Source organism: Kogia breviceps, chromosome 6, assembly GCF_026419965.1.
Source record: "Kogia breviceps isolate mKogBre1 chromosome 6, mKogBre1 haplotype 1, whole genome shotgun sequence".
Classification (NCBI taxonomy): Eukaryota; Metazoa; Chordata; class Mammalia; order Artiodactyla; family Physeteridae; genus Kogia; species Kogia breviceps.
Window position 1 is genome coordinate 117,543,626 of NC_081315.1, and position 20,659 is coordinate 117,564,284.

The 20,659-nt window shown below is 39.8% G+C and overlaps 1 protein-coding gene across 4 annotated transcripts in view; it reads left to right on the forward strand.

Moving 5' to 3' along the window:
* The first annotated feature begins 2,068 nt into the window (after positions 1 to 2,068).
* SEC24B (SEC24 homolog B, COPII coat complex component) overlaps positions 2,069 to 20,659 on the forward strand; it is a 94,927-nt gene continuing 76,336 nt past the window's right edge. For 3 of the 4 annotated variants that reach the window (XM_059067693.2, XM_059067694.2, XM_059067695.2), the window contains exon 1: positions 2,097 to 2,471. In XM_059067693.2, the coding sequence (XP_058923676.1) occupies positions 2,339 to 2,471 (133 nt within the window). In that variant the 5' untranslated portion in view covers positions 2,097 to 2,338. Of the gene's footprint in view, positions 2,472 to 20,659 lie in introns of all 4 variants that reach the window. The other variant, XM_059067696.2, reaches the window with a different exon arrangement.

Below are 20,659 nucleotides of genomic sequence, written 5' to 3' on the forward strand. Positions count from 1 at the left end.
TGGGCCCGGGGGCTGGGGACCCCTGCCCAAGAGGATACAGTCCAAGGACAGAAAGCCAATTGGCTCGTTATTCCCTTACCCTTATAATAGCAGCCCTTAATACAGGGCTTTTCTCTGAGCCATTTTTCAAAGGACTTCCAGGCAGCATTGGAACCTGTAATTGTGTAATCTTCTCAATGAGGCAGAGTGTGGTCTTTTGCTTATGCGGGGGTTTAGCTTTTTGCAGAAAAGTGCTTGCCCATTTTGTGTAGATGGATGATGTATTGTTGAAAATCCTAAAACTCAGAAAGTACAAACTATTACAAAAGACAATTGTGGACTGTATATTTGTTGATACTAATGAATTATTTTAAAGATTTTAGGTATAATAATGGTATTGTGTTTATGTTATACATTTATAGATACATGTTGAATACTTACTGATAAAACAATATGTCTGAAATTCATTTCAAAATAATCTCAGAAGGCACTTCCCTGGCTGTCCAGCGGTTAAGACTCCACACTTCCACTGCAGGGGGCAGTGGAACTGATCCCTGGTCAGGGAATTAAGATGTCACATGCAGCGCAGCAGCGCAGCCAAAAAGAAAAAAAACTTAATCTCGGGAGAGTGGTGGTTGGTGCCAGTGTAGATAAGCAAGATTAGCCCTGAACTAACAAATGTTGACGCTGGCTGATAAGTATATGATGGTCCATTATACTACTTTCTCTTACTTTGTATCTCTTTGAAATTATCTACCTAAAATGTTAAAAAAATTCAAGTAGTTTTTATTAATGGGATATTGCTTTCTAGGACAGGATTGTGTTATAATATCTGTACAGTGTAATTTTCTCTAAAGATTCTGAAAATTTACATTTAACAAAATTATTGGCTTTTAAACCTAAGAATTTGGCTTAATGCATCTTTCACATGCAGGAACTAGTATATTTTAGCTTCTGGATATCGTAATGTAAAAGTATTGTTTGGGTTGCTTATTCGTGTAGTGTATAAAATGGAAAGGAAAAAATAATCAAAATTATGGAAATAAGAATAAAGATAAATTCCAAAAACAAAAGTACAAATCCAACAACTGAAATCCTATTTGTAATTCATTTGGTGCATTAAAGCACCAAGTATCATTAATTCACGGCAGCAACTAAAGGGAAGCTTCGCATTATTCTAGGCCTACAACACACTTTATGTTTGGCATAATCATTCAGTAATTAGACTTATCCCTCCAGAAATACAATCTTGCTAGATCCCATTCGGAATTTGACGCTTTTGAACAATTTCATTTCTAACAAACACAGAATGACTGTGGCATACTCAGGATTCCAAGACGGCAAAACGACTTGGGTAATGCAGCCCCAGGGCTTGCTTACCAGTTATCATGCTGGGACAGGCCAGAGATTCAACGATTTCAGTAGCGTAGACAAACCAAGCTGAGTTCTTGCTTTGGGTGTTACAGCTTCTCTTCTGAACATCAACAGGATGAGCCCACCCTTGGCAAAAATCATGAGGACGATGAAGTTTGCCTTTCAGCTTCCCTTTACTCCATTTCCCCCTTTCCTTTCCCAGGATTTAAGTCAGTGGGAAAAGTTCTCAATTCTTATTGGGATACTGTGTTTATCATAGAGAAATATTTCCTCTTCTTTTGCCCAGGATTATAATTCCCTACGGACAGGGAGCTTGAATGTCTATTTCCTTTAGAATTTAATATTAAGGGGGAAAACACCTCAAGATTAAAAAAAAAAAAAAAAAAAAAGCCAAACCCAGGGTTCCTCTTCGGAGGAAGGGTGAGCGGGGTCAGTCGGCCAGGCGCTGCCTTGGTCTCCGGAGGTCACCCCGCAGCTCTGGAACCCCGTCCCCGCACCGCACAGCCCGGCCCAGGCCCGCCGCGCTCCTGCCTCCGCCCCACGTCGGAGCGGGCCCAGCGCAGTCTATCCTGGTCCACCCCTTTCGCCCCGAGGCAACAGAAGGTCCGCCCGGGCCCGAGGTCGCAGGGCTGGCTGGGAGGCTGCCGCCCGGGCCCCGCCTCCGGCTTGGGGGCGCCGGGATCCGCCTGCAGGGGGCGCTGCGGCTCGCACAGTCAGCGCCTGCCGGGAGCGACCCGGGGGGTGGGAGTCCCGCGTCTCGGGGCTCGAGGCGGCGGCGGGGCAGGGCCGGGCGGGGTTCCGGCGCCCGCAGCGGCCGAACTAGGCTCCGGGGCGGAGCGCGAGCACTCCAGCCACGGTCCCGGGTGACTCCGTCGGTGACGCCGGGCGCGTTCCTTCCTCTTCCTCTCGCCGCTCCGGCTCCGCCTTCCCTTTCCTCCTCCCAATTCCCCGAAGCGGAGCCGCCGCCGCCGCCCGCAGTGCCGTCATGTCGGCCCCCGCCGGGTCACCTCATCCGGCCGCCAGCTCTCGGATCCCGCCCAAGCTTGGCGGAGCCGCCGCCTCAGGAGCCGCCGCGCCCGCGGGCCCGGCCCCGGGGCCGGGGCCTCACCAGCAGAACGGTGAGCGCGGGGCCTAGTGCTGGCGGGGCAGCCTGCGCGGCCGGATCGGGCGGAGCGGGAGGGAGGGCGGTGGGATGGGGGGCGGCTGCCGGGGCAGGGGGGGGCGGCACGCGGCGGGGGTCGGCCCCGAGGGGGTTGGGGGGGAGGGGCGTCCCGGCGCGGGGGCCGGGCCGGGGGCAGGGCCGGGCCGGGCCGGGGAATCAGGGAGCAGGGCTGTCTCTGTAGTGTGACCCCGGGCCCGAAACCACTGGGGCGAGTAGGGGCCGTAGGAAAGGGGGAGACCAGACACCACGTGAAATCCCTTTTATCCAGCCCGGGCGCGGGGGAGTTTCCCCAGGCGACCCCTTCGCCCAGATACCCGGCGAAAAGCCGAGGCCGCAGGGTGCGTGGTCCGGGGAAGGCTGGTTGTAGCCATGGAGCTGGGAGGGTTGTGCCCTTCCTGTCTCAGGAAAATTGCTCTGATTTCTGAGGCCCGGCGAGCACGCTGCCTGGAAGGGAACTTAAGTTAGTGCCCAAGTTTGTAGACAAAGGGTGTAAAGATGCAACACAAGTGTAACTGTAACCCTGACCCAGTTCGGCCTCAAAATCTGTCATTGCTGCTGCGGCCGCTACTCGAGCGTTTGGAGTTTGCTGGTCGTGTTTGAAAGAGAGCAGGTGTCAAACGGATTTAAACGAATACTTTTAGATCTGGGTGTTCCCCCCCGCCCCCAGCTTCACTTTCAAAAACACAAAAACGTGCCAGAGTTGGCCCTGTTTGAGGCAAGGCCTTCATACCGGCAGCAGCCAATGCACCGTGAAAGCGCTTTCCTACTAAGGTCGTGGGCTTTGGGGATGCGCGAGTTTCAGCTGAAAAATGATCGGCTGTAGGATATCCGTTGCCTCATCTTGAGATTTGGAATGTTCGTGGCTGGGGCCGGGGGAGAGGGGGCCTACCTTTATAGACGATCACATTTTAGATGAGAACTCTCGAAAGTGATGGACTGAATACTTCAGAAGAATATGTCTGGTTCTCTGTAAAAGAGAACAAGGTCTGCTGGTACTCTTTAAAAATGGTTGTTGGACTGACCTATTTTATCCAATCTGTGAAATGAAAACTTACTGGACTTTATAAACCAGTTCAGCCAGCATCTAATTTTTATAACTGATACTTTTCAAGCTTGCAGTTTATCGTTTATCCTGAGAACCAGAAGTTGAATTTTTTTCATAAGTCAAACGTGATGGCTTAGCTTTATCCTTTGGATCAGCTATACTTGTCAGTATTACATGCTTTACTTTCACTGGTCATTGTTTACTCTGTGGGTTTTGAATGTGAACAGTGTAGTAGGTTTTGTACTTCTGTCCTGAACATACATGAAGATACTATTTGTGAGCAGTTTTTGTTCTTGTAAACTTGAAATAAATTCTTGGTTTTGTTTTGTTTTTAGAATAGCTTTGTGTGTGGAGGAACTAGAACACGATAATTTAGGAAGCGATCCCAAGTCTTTTAGAATATTTTAAATCCATGATTAATAGTGATCCAAGGATTGTGTCTTGATTTTCTTGAGTATGCATTATAGTCTTAGCGTACGGTTTTTAAAGTGGCAAGTATTTACCTCAGCCTTACAAATTTTGTGAACATTCAAGGAATGACAGGATATCAGTTGTAATCAGGCTGTTAAATATGTAAAAACAAATCAGTTAATACATTTAGAAGCCAAAAATAGATGATGCTTGATTTCTACTGTTTATATTCATTACTTTGACATAATTCATTTCAACATTTGTTGCATGCTTGCCAGTTGGGGACTCAAGGTTAGCCTAGTAGAAAAGACAGAATCCCTGCCTTTCTCATAAATTGACATGTATTTTGGTGACATTTGAGTTGGTTATGACCTTGAGAGATTTGACAGGGACGGATAGGAGAGGAGGGCTGTCTCAAGGACATGAACAGAAGTCTCAAAATTTAGAAACTAAGAGGCAGAAAGGGTGTTGTTGGGTGAGAGGGAAAACCCAAGGCATTAAAGCTGAAAAGAATACCGAAAAGGGGCCAAGTTACAGAAGGACCTTAAATGCTAAGGAATTTAGAAATTAAGAGAAAGAACTAGAGTTAATTTTTGTTTGTTTTTGTAAAAGTAAGTAGCTTAAGTAGGTAAATAACAAGATCAAATCTGTTTTTGTTTTGTTTGTTAATCTTAGAAAAAAGTAACTTTTGCTATATGGTATTTGGCACCCATAGATAACGATTAAGCAGTCATTCAGGTTTGTGGTTATTCTTTAGCCCCACGTAAACTAGTTAGCCTTTTAATATATCTCTGTGGAATTCCAGCTCGGTGAAAAAGAAATAGGTCAGAAGTATGAGTTTGAAGCATCACAGAAGACAGAGTTGTAAAACTGGAATGGTACTTAGAGATCACTTAGTTTAGCGGTTATCAAACATTTTTAAAAACATATTGGTATTCCTGCAGAGCCCTGCTATAGAAATCAGAAAAAAGCAGAGCTGTTGTGGTTAAAATAGAGGTGGAGGTCCAGGTGTTTTGGGAACACAGTCTGTGAAACATCTAGTTCACTTCTCTAATTGAACAGATCGAGAAAGTTTTGGGTGGGTGTTTTTCACCAATGCCCGTATTAGCTCTTGAGGGTAGCAGCCTGCCTCCTGTTCACTGCTGTATATTCAGGGCCTAGAAAAAGTTATAGTCTCATTAAACATTTGTTAAATGAAGTCTAATGCAGTCTTCCTAATTCCAAGTCCAATCTCTTTCTATTAACAGACTCTAAGAAGTCTCTTATTAGAAACTTTGACATTGGCAAGGGTAGGGAGGCAGAAACTGGCCTTCATAATTACTTTTCTTTTTTTTTCTATGTTTAATTGTTAACATGCTTTCTCGCATTTATTTGAAGATAGAATTTGACTTCTTTGAGTCTTTGAAATATTTCTTTTTAAACTTCCTTCCTTGAAGTTATATTTCTGTACTTCAGTTTTTCATTGAGCACCATATGGGCAGTTTAGAATTATTTGTATTTTCATATGAAGTATTAGTTGAATATTTTTCAACTTTTACTCTGCCTTTTGAGAGTCCTTCCAAAACTGAGTCCTCAAAAAAAAACTGACTCCTCAAACAAGGGAAGACTGAGTGAATAATATCCTGGTAATGATGGCATAACCGCATAATTTCCCCCAGTCGACTTAAATTGAAAGAGATCTTTTTAGAATTTTGGGAGGCGGTGGGTCACCCAAATTTACCAATAAAACACTGCTTTTTAATTCTACTTTTAGGAAGCAAGTGGTGCTCATTTTCAAATGAAAATGTGTTTTCTTCCTTCCATGTACCTTTTCCAAGAATGATACTACCGGCAGTTTTATCATTTTAATTGTTAATAATGCAAGGAAGATGAGATAGTAATGGGAATTATGAGAGTTCATTATGGAAGCTATAAATAAATATACTATTCACTCAGCAGTACTGTCTGGTAGGTTATAGGAAACCCTTCAACTCTGAGAGCACATGCAAAATTTAAAATGATACAAATCTCCCTAGTGTGTCTGAAGTAAGTTTCTTTTGATCAGAGCAGTGTCTGTGTCTCAGGTTTCTAGTCTTCCTTTCTAGCTAACCAGAAGCATCAAGTCCTCTCATGAAGATACTGCCATGGTATAACATAGCTTTCTGCACACATAGTTTCCCCCTAAGTTGATAAATAGAAGCTCAAGGATCTTAAAAAATATATAAACAAGTGTCTTTTATCTGGGTTCAGTTTTTATTGTTGTTGCTCTATTGCTTTGGTTATTTTTATTGTATTTTCATTCCCATGCCACTCCCTCCCACTCAGTTTCTGAGGTTATATCTGTACTAATTCTTGTAAATCACATTCATTGCTACGGATCCTAGTATTTCAGCTAACTTCCATCCTTCTGATTCATCTGTAAACCCTGAAGTATTTATTAGATGCTAAAGACGTTGAAATAGAACAGATTTTGAGCCAATCTTCAGCAGACTTTCCTAGAAATGAGAGCATCTTCACAGTCAGCACTGCGTGTTAGAGCAGATCATGTTATATTCAGCCCTGGGGAAGCCACTATTATTTCCAGTAGGCTGAGCATACTCAGAATTGTCAGAAAGTGTGGGCTAGTGAAAAGGCTGTAGGCTCTGTTACAGCCCAGGGTTTTGTGGAGAAAATTACTTAACATCTCTGGACTTCAGGGGATAATAATACCTTCCTCATAGGGTCGTTGAGAAGATTTCATTAAATGAGGTAGTATTTTTTTTTTTTTTTTTTTTTTTGCGGTCCGCGGGCCTCTCACTATTGTGGCCTCTCCCGTTGCGGAGCACAGGCTCCGGACGCGCAGGCTCAGCGGCCATGGCTCACGGGCCCAGCCGCTCCGCGGCACGTGGGATCTTCCCGGACCGGGGCACGAACCCGCGTCCCCTGCATCGGCAGGCGGAGTCTCAACCACTGCGCCACCAGGGAAGCCCGAGGTACTATTTTTTAAAGTACCTGGTGCTTAGCAAAATGAGACGCTTAGCAAATGAGGGTCCCCTTCATTTCATCTCCTTCAAAATACCAGCATGTAAATTCTTCATGTGGCAGTTACCATGTGAGTTTTCCTCATCACATTCCGTGGCAGCTTGCAGTAGGCACTCAGTGGAGTAAGTGAACTTGGCTATTATTTTCTTACATTCCCTCCCACGAATCTGCTCTTGGAAGGTTTCCTCTAATAGGCCACTACCTCAGCTAGCTGGTTTGCGGGAAGAGGGGTTTCATCGGTTTTAAGTTTTCTAAAATTGTGTGCTGAAAGCTGCCTGTAAGAGGAACTGAGGAAAAAGCGGATGAAGTAGGGACGGGGGAGGGACTAGTAAAATGCCTTGCCTAGGCAGTGGCCAAGTCCTAACTCGCTTGTTTTTCCTAGTATTTCTGTGAAACGGGTATTGTGAAATGGGCTTTGGAACCTGCAATACCTGGCTTCTTCACTACTTCCCAACTATTTGAAATTGTATGAATTAGTGACCTTTCGTGTCCCTGTTTGTTTGTTTGTAAAGTGACAATAGTGATACTTAACAGGACTTGTGAGAATTATATAAGATTATATATAGGAAGGTAAAGTACCTGGCATGTAGTAGGTTTTCAGCCAATATTGGTTTTCTTTTGGCCCCTTCACTCTTAGCACTCGTTATCATGACATCCAAAGAGGACAACTGATGTAGTGGCAGGAATAACCTATACTTAGTGCAGTGAGATTTCATCCAAATGGTTGCATAGGCTGTGTCTGCCAGCAGTGACTGAAACAGTTACCTTTGTAGCTATTAGCCCTCCATCAGGAAGAATAATCCAGGGTAATCAGATGTGATTGGGACTCCCCATTTTTTAAGTCACTGGAGTTTCTAATTGCAGATTTCTTTAGAGGTGTATGTATACTTTTTATGCTCACTAAGAATGTATTTTAGTAATATTATTGATACTTTATTGGTAGGGGTAGTATATTCAAAATATTTAGTAATCAGTACTGCATGTACTGACCACTGAATGGATACCAACCTTGCCCATAGAGCAGAATTCAGACAGACTGCAGTGTGCCAGGCATTAGTCCTTTAGCTGCTAAGTCGTGAGTGGCTGTGTGGCAAGGGGCCAGCATGGTGGAGCGCAGCAGAGAGTCAGGGTCAGGACTGTGGCTGTTTACCAGCTGGTTCAGGAGCATTTTAACAGTTTGATAAGCATGATTGTTAAAGTGCATACTGGCTGAGTATTGACGGACTTCTTGGTAACTCAGTGATGAATGAATTACCTTCTTAGATCTGATTCTCCTCCCAATTAGTACGAATTGTATCTCAATAGGATAGAGGAGTTTGTACTCTGCTGACCTTTCACTATCTTTTAAAGATAATGAAAACTTTTCATCTGACTTTTTAAAAAAGTTGGAAATTCAATTCAGGAAAAGACTAATGAAACAAAAATACATGAAAAATGTTGCTTCTCTGTCGGATTGGGGGGGATGAGGAAACATTAAGAGCATATGGTTTTTGTATAGTGACTAGACTTTCCATAAAATACTTGATTTGTAAATTTTGATTTTCATGTCGAGTTTGCTTAAAGCAGGAATAGAATGAGTTTTCCTTTGGTGAGACTCTTATCTCTGAAAGGAGATTATGTCACTGAGGCAGATCTATCCCTGGGGTGGATCTTGTGGTAATTTACTCTTGCTAAGGAGGGCATAGATGCTTATAGAAAATCAGGTTGTATCTAGCTTGTATATGATAATATCAGTCAGGCTGACCAGCTGAAACCTCTGCAGCTGTGATTAGAGTTGGGGAGATTATCCTGGATCTGCGTGGGCCTGATATAATTACATCCATCCTTATTAGAAACTGGAGGAGTCAGCCTGCAGAGAAAGTAATGTGACCATAGAGCAGAGGTTAGGATGTTGTGCTTTGAAGATGGAGAAAGGGGTCATAAGCCCAGGAATGCAGGTAACCACTAGAAGCTGAAAAAACAAAAAGGCAAAGAAATGGATTCTCTCCTCAGGCCTCGGAAGGAACCAGCTTTGCCCATGATACCTTGATATTAGCCCAGTGAAACTGACTTTGGATTTCTGACGTCGAGAACTCTAAAAGAATAAATTTGTGTTACTTCAAGCCATTGAATTTGTGATATTTGCAGTAGGAAACTCATACATCTGGTAAGAAGGGAAGAAAAAGTGGCAGTGTCAAAACACTTCAGATGTAATGAAATACAGTAGGTTTTTACTTTCCTTTTGTTTCAAATGTTCTTATACTTAAACTACTACTGAGTAAAAAGTATAGAATGCCAAGATAAAAAAAAAAAGTCAGACTTGTATATTTGTTCTCATAGTAGCATATAAATGACTTTACATAGTGGAAGCTATTAAGTTTTGAATTCTTTCTCTTTCAGTATCATATAGGTCTTGTTGATAATTGTGATGAGGTAAACGCCTGATACAGAAATATTTGAGGATTATTTACGGGGCTTAATTTTTTTCAAAATATAGTAATGGATTCCATGAGCCAGTCACTGTCCTAAGCCTTAAGGATATGATAGAGCTGAGAGCAAACTAGGCCCAAGTTTCTCACTTACAGAGTGTACACTTAGAGTTCCATGTGGAAAGCACTGTCCAAAATACTGTAGTACAACATTAAGCAGGCATCCACTTGTAAGGTTAGAGAATGTTTTCTAGAGGAAGGGCTGAGCTGAGAACTGAAGAATGAGTAAGAGTTGGTCAGACGAAGGGCGTAGAGGGAGTTTTTGAAGTTTCCAGGTAGAGGGAAGAGACTGTGTGAACAGTCAGGGGTGAACAAGCATGACTTGAGAAAAATTTTCTATAGTAAAAGTGTGGAATAGTGATTTTCAGCCTTTTCATACTCATGGCTACTTTAGTGCCAGAGTTTTTGGTGGCATCCTTTTTTTAAAATTTATTTTTATTTATTATTTGGCTGCGTGGGGTCTTCGTTGCTGCGCACTGGCTTTCTCTAGTTGCGGTGAGCGGGGGCTGCTCTTTGTTGTGGTGCGTGGGCTTCTCATTGCAGTGGCTTCTCTTGTTGTGGAGCACGGGCTCTAGGCACACGGGCTTCAGTAGTTGTGGCACGTGGGCTCAGTAGCTGTGGCTCGTGGGCTCTAGAAAGCACGCTCAGTAGTTGTGGCACACGGACTTAGTTGCTCCGCGGCACGTGGGATCTTCCTGGCATGTGGGATCTTCCTGGACCAGGGATTGAATCCGTGTCCCCTGCACTGGCAGGAGGATTCTTAACCACTGCATTTGGTGGCATTCTTGAAGGAGTTAAACTTTGAATACCTGTGTTTTTAAAAAGCAAGTTTCAGAAAAATATCACATAATTTACTTGATCCTCTTCAGAAGTCTTTACATGGCAACTTAACTGTTGTATTCTGCCCTAAGAAACCTCTTCGATGGCCTTTTGAGGCAAAGCTCCAGCATACAACCTTACCTGATGTTGTGCTGTGGCTCCTTTGCTTTTCTCGTGGCCAGGTCAGCATTCTGTGTCACTTCATCATAACAGTAGGCATTCTGAGTTGTAGCAGAATTACGTTTTATTTATTGATCAAACTTTGGCGGACCCACGTGAGGACTCGCAGTATATTAAGGCGTACCTGTAGGAAATCATTGTGAGAAGGAGGAGTGGTGAGCAATGAGTTGGGAGAGGTAAGCAGGGGTCAGATCATGAATGGTCTTTGCATTGGTTTTCTCTTTGCTGATGTAACAAATTGCCACAAACTGGTGGCTTAAAACAATGTGAATTCATCTTCTGTAGGTTAGAAGTCTAACTGGGCTAAAATCAAGGTGTCATTAGGGCTGCATTCACTTCTAGAGGCTCGAGGCAAAGGCAAAGGTCTTTTCCATCTTCTAGAGGCTACCCACAGTCCTTGGCTTGTGGCCCACTCTTTCCATCTTAAAAGCCAGCAACATCGCATCTCTCAGAGGAGTCTCATGTAGTCACATCTCCCTCGACTCTCTTCTGCTTCCCTCTGCCACCTTTAAGGACTCTCAGGATTCCACTGAGCTCACCTGCATTATCAAGGATATTCTCCCTCTTCTGAGGTCAGCTGATTAACAAACCTAATGCTATCTGTAACCTTACCTCCCCCTTGCCATGTAACCTAGCATATTCACAGGTTCCAGGGATTAGGAAATGGCCATATGGGATGAAGGAGGGATTATTCTGTCTTCCACTATTTTACAGGCCATGTTAAAGAATTTGAATTTTTCCTTGATGGCAAGAAAAACCGCTAGAAAGCTTTAAACAAGGAACTAACAATCAGATTTGTTTTTTAGGAAAATTACTCTGGTGGCTATGTTTGGTGTAGTCATTTGTTTCAAAAATTTTGTCAATCAATTTAGTAGGTCGTTTCCAGCACTTTTTTCATTGATGGTTTAAAAACTTGTTATTTTGCAATAATTTTAGATTTGCAGAAGTGATACACAGTACGGAAAATGCAATAACCTTCACTTAGCTTCCTCTAAAGTCTTAACATCTTCCTCTCATGATTTACCATCTTATAAAACTATGGTACCGTTATCAAAACTAGGAAATTAACATTGGTGAAATACAATTAACTAAACAACAGATTTTTATTTACATTTCACCAGTTTTTCTGCTAATTTTTTTTTCTGTTCCTGGATCCAGTCCAGGATATCATGTTGCATTTAGTTGTCGTGTTGCCTTAGTCTCCTCTGGTCTATGACAATTTCTTAGTCTTTTTTTTTGTTTTTTAGGACCTTGACAGTACTGGTAAGTTATTTTGCAGATAGTTCCTCACTTTGGGTTTGCTGATGCTTTCTCATGATTAGACTGGGGTTATGATTGTTTTAGGAAGAATACCCAGAGGTTGAAGTGCCCTTATCATGTCATATCAGGGGTTACGTGATATCAATTTGTTTTATTACTGGTCATGTTAACCTTGGGCACTTGATTGAAGAGATGTCTTAGTTTGGGCTACTGTGACAAAATACCATAGACTAGGAGGCTTAAATCACAGACATTTATTTTCTCAGTTTTAGAGGCTGGCAGTTCAAGATCAGGGTTCCAGCATAGTTGGGTTCTGGTAAAGACCCTCTTCGTGGCTTGTAGACCTCCATCTTCTCGCTGTGAGCTCAAATGTTTTTCTTCTTATAAGGATACTGATTCTTCATGAGGGTCTTACCCTCGTGACCTAATCTAAACCTAATTACTTCCCCAAAGCCCCACCTCTTAATACCTTCAAATTGGGGGTTAGGGCTTCATACGGATTTGGAGGGGGACACATTTAGGCCAGATTCCTCCACTGTAAAATTACTATTTTTTTAATTTGTTCCTGCTCTTTTGGGAGCAACTCATTTAACTCAAGCCTACATTCAACAGAAAGGGAATTATGTTCCACCTCCTGGAGTGAGATGTATCAAATAATTTGTGGGCATATGTTAAAATCACCACAGTAATTAATAAACATTCTTAGGGAGATACTTTGAAGTTACTATCCTGTCTCCGCTTAAAACTTCATGTACTAATTTTAGCATTCCTCAGTCGCTCTTGCCTGTGGTTATTATTACTGTGGAATTCTAATGGTGATTTTCTTTTTCCCTCATTCTTTCTACGTATATTATTTGGAATTTTTCTGTAAGGAAGACTTGCCCCCTTTTCTCCCATCTTAAAATTTATTCAGTCATTTGTTTTATATTATTATGGGCTTAAGGATATTTATTTTATTCTTTGGATTATAAGCCAATACTATCATTATTTAAAATTTTTGCTCAAATTGTTACAGCTTTGGCCATTGGGAGCTCTTTCAGTTTGGCTGTTGTGTCCTTTGGCCACCATCCTTTTGTTTTTGAGCACTTCCTTACTTTCTGGCAGTAGCAGATGCTCCATCTTTTACTTGCCCTATGGCAGCACCAGAGTCTGCTCTTTGTCCAAGGAGCCCTGCTTCCTTTTGTTGGGACATGGTGTTGAGAAACCAAAAACTGGGCCTTGGATGTGCTCATTGCTACTGTGGTGTCACTATTTCTAGGCTCTCTCAGCAGACAGAGCTAGGGGATATATATATATATATATATATATATATATATATATGAACCCAAGTATGTAAACCTATTTATATAATTATATCTGTTGCCTATTTATCTGTATGTATATTACCTAAATATCCTTCTGTTAGGTTATACATTTGTAATAAAGTTAGACTGATTTTTCACAGTCTGTATTCCATCCTAGATTTTCTCAACATCTGGTTGATTTTTTACAAAAATTTGCATGTAGTAAATTTCATTCATTCTTTGTAGTGTACAGCTCTATGGGTTTTGACGAATGCATGTACGTAGTCAAGTATCAACCACCACGATACTATTCAGAACAGTTCCATCACCATAAAAATAATGTCTTCATGCAGTCCCTTTGTAGTTAACAGCTCTCCCTTCCGCAAATCCTGGCAACCATTGCTGTTCTCCTTCACCTTTTCTAGAGTGTTTTATAAATGGAGCCATAAAATATATCATCTTTTGGGTCTGGTTTCTTTCACCATGTTCATCTATGCTGTTGCATGAAACAATGTTCTGTTCCCTTTTATTGCTGCATAGTATTCTATTATATGTATAAACAGGATTGTTTATCCATTCCTCTGTTGTTGAATATCTTGGTTGTTTCCAGTTTTTGGTGATCATGAATAAAGCTGCTATAAACATTCAGGGACTGGGTTTGTGTGAACACTAGTTTTCAGGTCACTTAGGTAAATATGTAGGAGTGGGACTGCTGGGTCAAATGGTAAGTGTATGTTTAACCTTTTATATGAAACAGCCAAACCATTTTCCAAGGTGGGTGTACTATTTTGCATTCCCTCCAACAATAAATTAGAGTTTCTCTTAAATTGTATCTTTGCCAACATTTGATATTTTCAGGGTTTTTGTTTCAGTCATTCTAATGACTGTATAGAGATATCTCATTGGGGTTTTAATTTGCATTTCTCTGACTAATGATGAGCATATTTGCATACATTTGCCATCCATATATCTTCTTTGGTGATTATCTTTTCAGATCTTTAACTAGTTTTTGGTTGGGTTGTCTCTTTCCTCACTGTTGAATTTTAAGAGTCCTTAATATATTCTGAATACAAGTTCTTTACTGAGCATGTGATTTGCAAATATTTTCTCCTAGTCTGCTACTTGTCTTTTAATCCTCTTAGTGTTCTTTTGCAGAGCAAAAGTTTTTAATTTGATTAAGTTCACTTTTTCAATATTTCATGCTTTTAGTGTCATAGGTAAGAACATTGCTAAACCCATATTCACCTAGATATTCTTCTATATTTTCTCCTATAAGTTTTAAAATTTTCCATTAAATCTGTGATTCGTTTTGACTTATTATTTGTTTAAGATCTGAGACATGTGTTGAGATTCATTTTTTTGCATATGGACTATGCATCGATTGGAAAGTATCATCAATTGAAAAGACTGTCTTTCCTCCATTGAATTGCTGTGGCACCATTGTCAAAAAATCAGTTGACTGGGTTTTTGTGGCTCTATTTTTATTATTTTCTGTATGTCTAGCCTTTCATCTGGACCACACTTTTCTTGATTATTGTTGTATATAAAGTCTTGAAATTGGGTAATGCAAATCCTCCAACTGTTCTTTTTCAAAGTTTTTTGTTTGTTTTTTGCTATTTTAGTATCTTTGCCTTTTCCTAGAAATTTTAGAATTGGCTTATTGATATCCATAAAAAAGCCTTCATGTATTTTTATTGGTATTGTTTGAATCTAAATATCAAAATTGAGATAGTTTACATCTTAATGTTAAGTCTTCCAGTCCACAAACATGGTATATCATTCCATATCCTTGATTTCTTTCATCAGTGTTTCATAGTTTTCTACATATAGATCCTTCACATATTTCATTAGATTTGTATTTTAAGTACTACCTTTTGTGTGTGCTATTATAAATAGTATTTTGTTTTTAGAATCTGAATTCTGAATTTTTAAAAACAGTAATTGCTGTTCTAGTTGCTATTAGTACATAGTAAATTACAACAAAACAGTGGTTAAGCAACTATTTTATTATACTTACAGACTGTTGAACTAACACTTTGAACAGGGCATGGCATAGATGGCTTTGCTCTGGGATGTTTAGGGCCTCAGTGGGGAAGACTTAAAATGATTTTGGTGGCTGGAGATTGGGATGATCTTGAAGGCTTATTTATTCACACATCTGGCACTTAGACTAGAATAACTCAGAGACTCAGACTTCAAACCAGAGTCCCTAGTGGTGACCTCTCTATGTGGTTTGGCTTCCTCAGACCATGACAGCTGTGGAGTAAATGGATTTCTTACAGAGTTGCTTACGGGTCCATATGCACATATTCCATCAAACAATGCAGATGCTGAGGTGTCTGACCAAGCCTGTGAAGTCACACAGCTTTGCTTCTGCCATTCTTTATTAGTGGAAGCTGTTATAAGTCTGCTCAAATTCAAGGGAAGTAGACAGATCCTACCCTTTAATCAGCAGAGTATCAAAGAGTTTGGGAACTGTGCTTTAAAACTGCCACAGATGCTAAGGCAATTATAGGAAATATAAGCAAATGAAAATGCTACTACTAGTAAACACCCCATAATTTACAGAGAGTGTGTGTGTGTGTGTGTGTGTGTGTGTGTGTGTGCTTTAAAGAGTATGGGTGTATATAAATGATTTATTTGTGATATTTGCCAGGCTCAGTTTTTAGTTTATGCAGAAGAAATAAAACTTTATACTAGTATACCCTAAGAGAAAGTTAATATATATATAATATAATAAAATATATATAATAAAATATATTATATTTATTATATTATATATTATATATTATATTATATTTATATTTTATTATATATATTATATTTTATATATTATATAAAATATAATATATTTTAAAGTTGAAGGACAGAGAGTGCATGCCTTGTTAGGTCACAATAAGACAAAATTTTAAAAAATATTTGCTTGTCCACTGAAATTGAAACTGTGATTAAAAATCTTCCAACAAACAAAAGCCCAGGACCAGATGGCTTCACAGGTGAATTCTATCAAACATTTAGAGAAGAGCTAACACCTATCCTTCTCAAACTCTTCCAAAAGATAGCAGAGGGAGGAACACTCCCAAACTCATTCTATGAGGCCACCATCACCCTGATACCAAAACCAGATAAAGACGTCACAAAGAAAGAAAACTATAGGCCAATATCACTGATGAACATAGATGCAAAAATCCTCAACAAAATACTAGCAAACAGAATCCAACAGCACATTAAAAGGATCATACACCATGATCAAGTGGGGTTTATTCCAGGAATGCAAGGATTCTTCAATATATGCAAATCAATCAACGTGATACACCATATCAACAAACTGAAGGAGAAAAACCATATGATCAGCTCAATAGATGCAGAGAAAGTTTTTGACAAAATTCAACACCCATTTATGATAAAAACCCTGCAGAAAGTAGGCATAGAGGGAACTTTCCTCAATATAATAAAGGCAATATATGACAAACCCACAGCCAGCATCATTCTCAATGGTGAAAAACTGAAACCATTTCCACTAAGATCAGGAACAAGCCAAGGTTGCCCACTCTCACCACTCTTATTCAACCTAGTTTTGGAAGTTCTAACCACAGCAATTAGAGAAAATAAAGAAATAAAAGGAATCCAAATAGGAAAAGAAGAAGTAAAGCTGTCACTGTTTGCAGATGACATGATACTATACATAGAGAATACTAAGGATGCTACCAGAAAACTACTAGAACTAATCAATGAATTTGGTAAAGTAGCAGGATACAAAATTAATGCACAGAAATCTCTGGCATTCTTTTTTTTTTTTTTTTGCGGTATGCGGGCCTCTCACTGTTGTGGCCTCTCCCGTTGCGGAGCACAGGCTCCGGACGCACAGGCTCAGCGGCCATGGCTCACGGGCTTAGTTGCTCCGCGGCATGTGGGATCTTCCCGGACCAGGGCACGAACCCGTGTCTCCTGCATCGGCAGGCGGATTCTCAACCACTGCGCCACCAGGGAAGCCCCCTGGCATTCTTATTTATACACTAATGATGAAAAATCTGAGAATGAAATTAAGAAAACACTCCCATTTACCATTGCAACAAAAAGAATAAAATATCTAGGAATAAACCTACCTAAGGAGACAAAAGACTTGTATGCAGAAAACTATAAGACACTGATGAAAGAAATTAAAGATGATACAAATAGGTGGAGAAATATACCATGTTCTTGGATTGGAAGAATCAACATAGTGAAAATGACTCTATTACCCAAAGCAATCTACAGATTCAATGCAATCCCTATCAAATTACCACTGGCATTTTTTACAGAACTAGAACAAAGAATTTCACAATTTGTATGGAAACACAAAAGACCCCAAATAGCCAAAGCAACCTTGAGAACGAAAAATGGAGCTGGAGGACTCAGGCTCCCTGACTTCAGACTATACTACAAGGCCACAGTAATCAAGACAGTATAGTACTGGCACAAAAACAGAAATATAGATCAATGGAACAGGATAGAAAGCCCAGAGATAAACCCACACACATATGGTCACCTTATCTTTGATAAAGGAGGGAAGGAAACACAGTGGAGCAAAGACAGCCTCTTCAATAAGTGGTGCTGGGAAAACTGGACAGCTACATGTAGAAGTATGAAATTAGAACACTCCCTAACACCATACACAAAAATAAACTCAAAATGGGTTAAAGACCTAAATGTAAGGCCAGACACTATCAAACTCTTAGAGGAAAACATAGGCAGAACACTCTATGACATCAATCACAGCAAGATCCTTTTTGACCCATCTCCTAGAGAAATGGAAATAAAAACAAATGGGATCTAATGAAACTAAAAGCTTTTGCACAGCAAAGGATACCATAAACAAGATGAAAAGACAACCCTCAGAATGGGAGAAAATATTTGCAAATGAAGCAACTGACAAAGGATTAATATCCAAAATTTATAAGCAACTCATGCAGCTCAATAACAAAAAAACAAACAACCCAATCCAAAAATGGGCAGAAGAACTAAATAGACATTTCTCCAAAGAAGATATACAGATAGCCAACAAACACATGAAAGAATGCTCAACATCATTAATCATTAGAGAAATGCAAATCAAAACTACAATGAGATATCATCTCACACCGGCCAGATTGGCCATCATCAAAAACTCTAGAAACAATAAATGCTGGAGAGGGTGTGGAGAAAAGGGAACACTCTTGCACTGTTGGTGGGAATGTAAAATGATACAGCCACTATGGAGAACAGTATAGAGGTTCCTTAAAAAACTACAAATAGAACTACCATATGACCCAGCAATCCCACTACTGGGCATATACCCTGAGAAAACCATAATTCAAAAAGAGTCATGTACCAAAATGCTTATTGCAGCTCTATTTACGATAGCCAGGACATGGAAGCAACCTAAGTGTCCATCAACAGATGAATGGATAAGGAAGATGTGGCACATGTATACAATGGAATATTACTCAGCCATAAAAAGAAATGAAACTGAGTTATTTGTAATGAGATGGATAGACCTGGAATCTGTCATACAGAATGAAGTAAGTCAGAAGGATAAAAACAAATACCGTATGCTAACACATATATATGGAATCTAAAAAAAAAAAAAATGTCATGAAGAGATTAGTGGTAGGATGGGAATAAAACACAGACCTACTAGAGCATGGACTTGAGGATATTGGGAGGGGGAAGGGTAAGCTGTGACGATGTGAGAGAGTGGCAGGGACATATACACATTACCAAATGTAAATTAGATAGCTAGTGGGAAGCTGCAGCATAGCACAGGGAGTTCACCTCTGTGCTTTGTGACCACCTAGAGGGGTGGGATAGGGAGGGTGGGAGGGAGGGTGACACAAGAGGGAAGAGTTATGGGAACATATGTATATGTATAACTGATTCACTTTGTTGTAAAGGAGAAACTAACACACTATTGTAAAACAGTTATACTCAAATAAAGATGTTAAAAAAAATATTTGCTTGTCCTAGATATCAGTTTTTTTCAATTTAAATTGATCTTTATGGTTTGTTTCGTTTTGTTTTTTCAGTGCAGGCTTTAAAAGTTTTTATTTTTTTATACAGCAGGTTCTTCTTAGTCATCAATTTTATACATATCAGTGTATACATGTCAATCCCAGTTGCCCAGTTCATCCCACCACCACCACCATGCCCCCGCAGTTTTCCCCCCTTGAGGCTTTAAAAGTTGATTTAAAATATTCAGAACAATCATTTTGCTTTCAACAAAGTCTTGATCCATTTATTATTTTGATTATATTATATTAGAAATTTTGGGGGGTACACTTGGAACATTTAGATCTTGATATAGTATAAGGAATGGTAAGCACCAACATATAATTAGCTGTTCCTACGTTTGCATCCCCCCCTCCTCCCACAAAGTAAGTACCTTCCTTTTCTTTGATGGGCTGAAAAAGCAAATAGGATTTTTTGGGTGGGTAATTCACTTCTGAAAAATTTCAGCAGATACAACGTTCCTGTTATTTTTAGAAGAATGGTATTTGAGTAGCTTGGACATGATGATGATGATTTTCCTGTTTTCAGATCATGTGGCATAGATGAACCAAATCAGATCATGAAGTGGGTAGATATTTAAACAGATTTCTCTAACTCTCACTTGGCTCTTCTCTTGATCGATAAATTTGTACCAGTCTTGGGTTTTCTGTGACTGTAATGAAGAGTAGCAAACTCTGTTTTTTTTTTTTTAATTTTTATTGCAGTATAGTTGATTTATAGTGTTTTATTAGTTTCAGGTGTACAGCAAAGTGAATCAGTTATATGCATATCCAGCAAATCCATTTTTTAAATATATTTAAGGAAGAGAAGGAGGAGAACATTTTACACTTTTTAAAGACATGTTAAATTCTTCTAAATGAACTATGATCATGTAGAATATCCTGTAAGAAAAGTAAATTATATACCTAGTAAAACAGTGTTACCTGAGTTTCGGTTCTTTGTATGCTTCTTGGAAGTGTGGCCATTATTTTTTCTTTATAGCTTGATTGTGTAAGTTATGTTTGTATCTGCCATGGAGTGTGTATTTAAATGACCAAAGATTAAGATTCCACTGCATTATTTAGTAGGAATTGAAAACAGAATAAGGAAATTATTCATATATATTTTATAAACACATTGTCTATTTTCTATTTTTATACATTATTATGGCAAGGAATACAGTGGCACTTTCTTTGTGTCAGTGAACTTGAAACAGCTTGAAATATATATATTTTTTGATCATCTTTTCATTTGAGGTATGATACAGATATCTATTTCATTCCACAAGACAAGAAAATTAGATTCTAGGATAATTAAATTTGCCCTTGTAACCAAAGCTAGAATTCCATTGTTTGAGATAATTGACCTTCTTGGCTAAAGAAAGTTAGCAGGATTTTAGTGTAGCCAGGGGCAGCAGATCATTGTCTGAAAGAACGGATTTGAGCCAGATTATTTGAATCAAATCCCAGCCCTCTTACTTCCTAAGTATGTGACTATATTGAACAACTTAACTTTTGTGCCTCATTTATTTTATTTATAAAGTGGTTATAATGGTACTGTTTACTTCAGAGGGTTGTGAGGATTAAAGGAGTGAATATAGGTAAAACATTTAGAACAGTGAGCAGCACAAAATGTAATGTTTAGTAATGTTTAGACTATTAATAAAATTAAT